Genomic DNA, 8227 nt, shown 5'->3' on the forward strand with positions numbered 1-8227 from the left:
TTTTCCCCAATTTGGGATAATGTTCCATGGTAATAAGGAGTTCATCCCCAGGATTCTCCAACTAGGAGGCAAGGATTCTCTGTGGTATAAGATGTGAGTCACAGCATAGAACATGGTGCCTCTCCCTTAAATATCAATCCCACTCAGAGATTTAGAGGGAATTAATATATCTGTATAGTTAAACTAATGTGGATATATTACATAATAGAATGCAAAATTTGCATTCTGTAAGTGCCCACAAAAGTGTTTTTAGTTTCTTATAAAGTCACAGGAAATAAATGAACTTCAAGGTTGAAAAAAAGTTTTAACATGTAATATTAATATATGTCTATATCAATAGTCATAAATATATATATGTATATTTGTGCTTGTGTGTATGTGTATTTTTTAATGTAGAAATGGTCTCATGAAGGCAAGAGTACCTAGAGCCCACAAAAGTCATAATACAGCCCTGACCATAGGGGTCTACTTTCAGTGCATAGTGGAAACATGTGAAAAGCTCTGAATTTTAGGCATCATATTCTTTTAATGTGTTATTCTGAGAACCGGTGTCTTCAGATTCCAAGGAAATGAATTTCAAATGATAGAATTTCACACATCCTTGAAAGGCAGCAGGATAGGTTTACTGAGTGAGGATTTCTACCAACTACACTGCAGATCCCACTGTACAGAAGTCTGTTAAGAGTACCACACTCACTCACAAGTCACCACCGCTACCCCCGGATGCCATGACCATATTTACACAGAGTGGCAGACCTTTTTGCATGAATCTCACTGTCAATCATAAAATCTTAGAACTTGAAGCCCCTGAGCCCAACCCCCGACAAATGCGACAGCACCTCTGTCACCATCCTTGGCCAGTCACTCAGCATCAGTTTGAGCACATGACACTGTCTGCAGCTGGGAGCTGCAAAGCTGCTTGCCTTTGCATTATTGTCTTATAAAGAAACACTAAATGTGAGAAAACGCAGAGATGCTCGGGTAGCTGTTGATGCAGTAGGAAGATGTCTAGACACCACGAGTCAGTGATGGTCGGTGAGCTGCACATTTTGAGAAGCATCCACAAGCACCATTGTTGTCTCATCATCCTCAGGGCGAAGTTCCAGACCATCTTCCACCACCCTGTGGAGGACGCTGTAATGTTGCTGGTTTGGGTGGAAAGAATGCAGCTCTGAAGCAGACTCCCAGGCCGCAAAGGTAGGCATGGAGAAGACCTCTGGCCTCTTGTTTTCGAAGAAGCATTTCAGGTTCCTCTCACTCAGCTTTTTGGCATAGTCCAGGAGCGTATTTTCCAAGTACTCCTTCTCTGTTTGTGCATACGTCTTCCAAAAACTCAGCTGAAGGTAGCTAACTTTTGATCGACAGCGAGCATAACAAGCGGTGAGCAGAGAGAAGAAAGCTGCTGAACAAATCAGGAACCAGCCTAGAATCTTAGAAAGAAAGAAATATTGAGGACCTCCAAAGTAAAGCCACTTCTCCGGGAGCCGGGGTAGTGTTATTGGGAAGTGTACGGCTAATTTAATACCAGACCTCGGTTGAAATCCTTCATCTTAATTACTAACGACAGGTTTTTTTTACAGTCAAATAAAGTTAGGGTTTACCTAACCTCTATTCTCCATCCTACCCACCATTGCTGGTATGCAAAGAAAGACCCAGAAAGTAGGCAAATGGAAATGAGCAAAAATATAGATTATCCAAGAACTGGGAAAACCAAGCCCTCAAATAGTACTAGCTAACACTCATTATCCAGGATAAAGTGAGACAAACGTAACACAATAAGGAAACTGAAGCTATAAGAATTGGAAGCCTGCATAAAAGCCAAGAAAAAAAAAATAGAGTCATTGCAAACCTTCAGGATTTGCTGGTTCTGAATTTGGGTAATTGGAAAACACAAATTCCTCTCTGAATACGAAATGGTTCCGCTGGGGGGTTTTTCTGAACTTTAAAAGCAGAAGTCTAAGCAGCTCAACTTATCTTCTAAACTTTTTGTTGTTCTAATTATATTTTTCACAATTGGAATTAAGTTCATATGTGGACAGCTAACAAAGCTCTTTCAAAGTTTCTCTTGACATTTTAGTTAAATGGCCCTTAGTATTTCTCAGCAGATGGGCCTATCTGAACACAGAAACAATCTGCAAATAAACCCATTCAGACCGTAACAGAACCACAAATATGCTCCAATGCTTTAAACAAGTGTTTCCCAAACTCCAACTCCAGACTATGGAGGTCATTGTACAGGGTCTCAGACCCCACATGAATGTTAATTCTGGGTTGCCACTAGTTGGGTTTAAATCTCAACTTTCTCCTTTCTGTGGCTATTCTCCATGCCTCAGGTTTCTCAGTTGTAAAGTGGGGCTTACCTACCTCAGAGGGTAATTTGGGGCATTAAAATGAGATGATGTAGACATACATGTGACTCAGTAAGTATCAGCCATTGTCATGTGCTGCTACTTTTCAAATGTATCCATGTCTATGTAAAAGCATTACTGAACACAGGATATCTTTCTGATGTGATTTAACAAATGAAGCACAGCTTCCATTGTGTGAAAAGTCCTCACATTTACTTTAGTCACTTGTGCTTAGCTCCCTCGGATCTTCCTCTTTTCTTTAACCTCTACCTTTCTTTTTCCACACAGGTTCTCCTGTAGGCCAGTAGGCCAGCTCACCTCAGTATCTGAACCAATGCTGCTGTGTCATCAACTGTTTGATCAGCTTCAGACTCCCCTTCCCCCCATTGCATGACCTTACCTTCGACTCGCTCTCACCTCACTGAGCGCTGAGCACTGAGAACTGAGCCTAATTCATGGTACCCAGGGTCTACCTAGACATGGTGGATGCTCCCACCCCAGCCCTCAAGAGTGTCCCGTTCTGCACGAGTCTTCTCCCTGAAACCCTGGCGTTTTTCTCGTCAGTTTAGAACACTTACTCCGTGCCAGCAGCTTTATATCCATTTACGTCCATCATCTACTATACCTTCCAGCACCCCTCCAAGGTAGGAGGAAACTATGAGGAAACTGGGACCCTGAGGGGTCAAACCAGTAGCTCTGGGCCACATAGCTGGTAAGTGGTAGAATCAGTATTCAAACCCAAGGAGAGCGAACTCCAACACGGAGTTCTTGTCACTGCTCTACCCTACCTTCCTGAGGAATAGCAAGCCACCCAGCTGGATTCATTTCTCTGCTCCACCCATGGACGCGGCACCTTTTACCCCCAGCCGCACACCCGGCTGTTGGTCTGGACTCTTTGTCGCTCCTGCCTGTGGGAAGCACTGTAGTCAGCACCTGCTGTGACACAGCTCCCTTTGTCCACATCTCTTATGCCTCTTCTAGGAATCAGCCCCAGGCCCTTCTCATTCCTCTGAAAAGTAAACAGGTCAGCGTGCCCAGGCTAAGCTATGGGAGGATGTGCATGATTTCCTTATGCCTCTGTTTAGAGAGGAAAAGTTCACACAGTGACAAGTGTTTGGATCTACCTGAATGGAGCCTGGTGCCCGAGGACACAAATCATACATCATTCATTGTATCATAACACTTGTAATTAATACCCTCCTTCAACCAAAAAAGGGAGCCTGGCATGTTTTTATCTAAGATGCGCTTTATGCATGAAACAAAAGATTTTGTTTGGGGAGCATTTTTAGGCTTAGCAGTTTATGAAGAGAGTATGACTATATCGCCAACCAGTTTTGGAAAGTATGATTTTAGAAAAAGATTTTTCCTTGATGTGTTGTTGAAAAGGCGAGTCTATGCTGAAAAAAAGTAAAATTACACTATTTTCAGCACATTTATTCTTAAACAAATAGCATTCCTGACAAACTGTGGATCTATTTATCTACTCTTATTGCTTATTTTGATTTGGGGAATGTCATTCCTGCTCCTCACAAGTAGGAATTCAGTCTTTTCCTGAGGCCAGGGCCAGGCTCACATCTGGATTTGTGCTCACGTACCTGGAAGGATGACAAGCCACTTCCTTGTGTCAATTAGGTAAAGCTACAATTTCCTGCTGTTAAATAAAACAGTGCCCCAAATCTTGAGCTTCTAAAATAATGTAAGAACTTTTTTAGCTGTAGAGCACAGAGCACAGGACAAAACCTCCCTGGAGAATATGGTCCCGTTTCACTGAAGGCTATTTAGAGACTGCCAACCCCCACTTTATACAGGAAGTTCTCCTCCATCTTGACAATATTTATACATAGAGATAGCAGTTGCCAGAAATCGTGCAAGGGAATCTCTACACTAATTATATTATGTGCGGCTTTGGAAAGTATTATCTCATTTCGTTCAGCTATATTTTAATAGATATGTGTGTTTTTCTGAGAAACCAGTTTGAAAATAATTAATAGGAGGCAGTAACTTCTAATTACTCTGCCATTAGCACTCTATTATGAGTTAGTGTCATGCATTATTTACAAAATCAACCCAGAGAGATTGTCTTAAAATACGTAAGTATTTACATATGTATAACTCAGAGGAGATTTCTTTTCAGAAATGGAAAAGACAATCCAATCAGCAATTTTACTAGCCAAGCAACCACTGAAAAGCTTTTCCTCAGATTGTCTTAATGCTGCTCCATGTTCCAATTTCCATTTCGTTTCAAGATGTTTTAGGAGGATTCAGACTCAGCCCTGGCTCAACGGAGTACTGAGAGAATACTTCAAGCTCACTCTGGAGAAAAAAGTCACGTTTGTCCTTTCTTACCTGAGACTGGGCTTGCAGGGACAGTTTCAGTTCTTCGTAGTCTGTATGGGTCATGCTGATTTTGCTGCAAGGTACTTTGTGAAGTTCGTCCCAGCACTCTTTGGGCTTGCCCTTGCAAATCAGCCCCAGGAGTCTTGAACTTCTGGTCCCACTCATGGCACATTCATAAAACGTCCCATTGAGCAAAGCCACAGAAAGCCACATTACTGGAGCCACCAATGAACTCAGAGTGATCTGACCGAGAACATAGAAGAAGCGGCAGCTGTGGCCCCTGGGGAAGATTTTCCTGGGATTCACACAGCAGCCTGTGAAGAGTCTCCATGACCTGTTGTTCAGAAAGAATCCCAGGATCAGTAACACCCAGGCAGGAGCAAAAAGGAAAACCAATCCGTACACCACATTCTCAGTGCTGCAGGGACACTTAAAAGCCACAAGTGAAAAGAGACGCTCACCTCCCACAGTCAGCAGAGCCAAAAAGCTGTAGCCGATAACAGTTTTCCGGTTGAGGATGAATCTTAAAATCCCCTGAAAAGCATCCATGTTGGAGATACACAAAGGGAAAACGCTTTGCTCTTATTTATTGGCAGAGCAGCTGTGGCACTGGCCGAGGGTGGAGCTCTTTCTTCGTTAGAAGCAACAGTCCTTCTCAGACTGAATTCAGCCAGATAAGGAAACAATGTCATTCCCTAGGAATGAATATTTCCCAACAGTGTTCAGATAATGCCTCCTACTGGTGGATATTAGGCCGTGAAACTAGAGCCAAAACACTGAGAATGAGAGTAAATTCAAAGTGAACAGCCTCCATTTTTGTGTTATTTCCATGTGGCTTGGATTGAGAATCAGAAAGAAATTGCGACTCTGCAGGTAGTAATAGTCTAGGAATTTTCCAACCAGAGGAATCAACATTAGCAGAAATAGGGTTTCAGCCAATTGGTTGAGAGCCATTGAATCAAGCCTCCTAGCCTAGAGTTTCATGATGGTATTTTTCTCTTGTTGCTTAAGACTTTTGCACTTTGACTTAAGATCTGGAAGATTCATTTTACATCCTCTTTAACTGACTAGTGACTTAAACCAAATTTTAGGAGTTGGGCTATTTGAAATTTACATGGAAAAGTTCAGGGAGAGTTTGAGTTTTGAATGAAAGACAAAGTGAGAAGGGTCTTAATCATTTCTTTCCTAGACTTTCATAGTAACCTCTTGATTGGTATCTCTGCCTTTGACCTCATGACCACCCCCATTCTCAACCCTAAATCCATCCTCTATGCTGACATAAAGGAGATCCCTCTAAAACAGAAAACCAGTTCCTCCCTAGCCTACTCACACCTTTGGGGCTCCCTGTTGCCCACAAGTGGATAGATGCCAACTTCCTCTGAACCTCCTCATGGTATTTCATGCCCTTGACATGTTCCTTCTATCTGGAATATTCCTCCCGCCACAACACACACACACCTGACCTTGTCCACCTGGCAAACTTTCACTCAATATTCATAAACAGGGTAGAAGCTTCTTATTCTGTGAATATTTCCAGGGTTGCTACCAAATATATAACATTGTACTTGCAGAGCTTATAGTATTGCAGTTATTTTTTTAATATCTATAGCTCCTCTTTAACTGTGAGCTCTTATAAAACAGGAACTACATCTTATTACATTTTGTATTCTGGGCATAAATACGATGTCAAACACAGAATGGATGCTTACTCAATAATTCGTTTTTCAAATAGTTATCGAACTCCACACTCCACTCCACAGAGTGCCAGGCACTGTGCTAGACAGGCAGTGCTCAATGAGTACTGTTGAATGAATGAATGAATGGTGAAACTTTTAGTACTTCTAATTATAAATAATTTAAGGAAATTGTCCCCATATCTGTCCTACACTGCTTTTAATTTTTAAATTAAATTAATTAAGGCACTTGAAAGACAACAGTCAAGCTGACAAATTTCCATTAATGAACTTCAGATTCCAGGCCTGTATATTTTGTGACAAGGAAGGCCCTTGGACTAGAAGCCAGGGAACTAAGTTACAATGTAAACTTAGCCATGTCATTTTACTTCTCTGAGCCCCAGTTTACTCATTTGAGAAACTGGAGGTATGCAAGAAATAGTCTCCAAGGCTTCCTCTATCTCGACATTGTAGAATTCTTTCAGCTCTTTAAAACAGCAGACTTTTTTGAGAAGCTGCGTTATGACTCACTTTTGTGCCTCCCACCACTAACCCTTGTTCCTTCTCAGAGGCTTGTCATCCTTGGTGTTACGGCTCCCTCCACTTCCCAAAACACACCCTTGGGTTTAATCTTCCCATGGCACCCTCTGCCCTCTGCTCTGTCGCCTTCCTGTTGTGGCAGGTGTGTCTTGGGTCCCTTCTAATTCAGGATCTTATCCTTTACTAGGCACACGTGACAAACATTATGCTAGTATGCTGATGATTGGAAATATTTTAATTTCTTACCCTCCTAAAGGATATTCACTTTTGAAAAAGATTTTTTCAAAAATGATGCCTTAACTCTAAGTTTCATAAACCATATTATTTCCATAGAAAATTGTCCTTTAGGATACTCCATGAAAATAAAAGGGTTGAAGGGTTGTCCAAGTCAGAGGGTCAGTAAATTTCAAAGCAGAGTGTGAACCCAGGCTTTCTGACTACACACGCCACGAGCTTAACCATTGTGCCTGGAAAAGGGTATTTGGGTGCCTTACTAACAGTTCTTTGTTCTAGACCAAGTTTTGTAAATTTTTTCCTGTTTACTAGGTTGCTTTCAAGATGTACTTGGGAATTACACCAAGTGTGACCTGTAACAATTCAAGCAGAAATGAATTTTCCCTGATTCCTGACAAGAATCCCCTGGTGGAGTTTGTGGAAGAGTTCCCTGCTGGGCGATCTTCTCTGTGCTACTGCAGTTTACTCTGTGGGATTATCAGAGGTGCCCTGGAAATGGTAAGGCACAGACTCTACTTTGCCAAGTATATTCATTATCTAGTGTAGTGTAACTACCCCCAAATGCAGCCTCTTAAAACAACAAATATTTATTATCTCACACAGTTTCTGAGGATCAGGAATCTGGTAGCAGCTCTGCTAGGTGGCTGTGATTCAAAGCCTTTCACAGCTTAATGCACATGCAGTCAAGCGGTTGGTCAGGGCTGCAGTCTCTGAAGGCTTGACTAAGGCTGGGAATCCACTTCCAAGCTCACTCACGTGGCTTCAGTGTCTTTCTCTCGCAGTCGGTTAGAGGCTTCATGAAGTTCTTTGTCACATACGTCTCTTTGTAGATCTAATCACAACAGGTGCTGTCAACTCTGGGACAACGTTGGAGGGGACTACCTGAATGATAGGAGGCGGGGTCATTGTGGGCCATCTTGGAGGCTGGCTTCCACACCTGAATTATTCATTGATTTAACCAAGACAGTGATCAGCATCTGTTAAGAGGCACGGAGCATACACAGATGAACAAAACACAGTTATTGCCCTTCAAGAATCTTCTGTCCAGTACAGAAGTCAAATGACTTAGGGCCACGGGAGGACCTGGGATGGGGT

At 42.2% G+C, this 8227-nt stretch overlaps 2 protein-coding genes across 2 annotated transcripts in view; one reads left to right on the plus strand and one right to left on the minus strand.

The window, feature by feature from the left end:
- Positions 1–456: 456 nt before the first annotated feature.
- Positions 457–5234, minus strand: CALHM5 (calcium homeostasis modulator family member 5). Its single transcript, XM_024756684.1, has 2 exons — positions 4695–5234; positions 457–1430 (listed from the first exon to the last, which is right to left on the minus strand). Exons 1-2 carry the CDS (start codon positions 5232–5234, stop codon positions 1023–1025), a joined length of 948 nt encoding a protein of 315 aa, XP_024612452.1. The 3' UTR covers positions 457–1022.
- Positions 5235–7450: 2216 nt separating this feature from the next.
- TRAPPC3L (trafficking protein particle complex subunit 3L) overlaps positions 7451–8227 on the plus strand; it is a 3528-nt gene continuing 2751 nt past the window's right edge. The window contains exon 1 of the mRNA XM_024756664.1: positions 7451–7630. Within this exon, the coding sequence (XP_024612432.1) occupies positions 7457–7630 (174 nt within the window). The 5' untranslated portion in view covers positions 7451–7456. The remainder of the gene's footprint in view (positions 7631–8227) is intronic.

Source organism: Neophocaena asiaeorientalis, unplaced genomic scaffold (genome assembly GCF_003031525.2).
Source record: "Neophocaena asiaeorientalis asiaeorientalis breed wild unplaced genomic scaffold, Neophocaena_asiaeorientalis_V1.1 scaffold125, whole genome shotgun sequence".
Lineage (NCBI taxonomy): Eukaryota > Metazoa > Chordata > Mammalia > Artiodactyla > Phocoenidae > Neophocaena > Neophocaena asiaeorientalis.

Coding starts and splice junctions, on each gene's coding strand:
- CALHM5 (XM_024756684.1), bottom strand. CDS start 5,234: ATGGATGCTTTTCAGGGGATTTTAAGATTCATCCTCAACCGGAAAACT. Junction 1,431..4,694: donor CCCTGCAAGCCCAGTCTCAG/GTAAGAAAGGAC, acceptor TTTCTTTCTAAG/ATTCTAGGCTGGTTCCTGAT.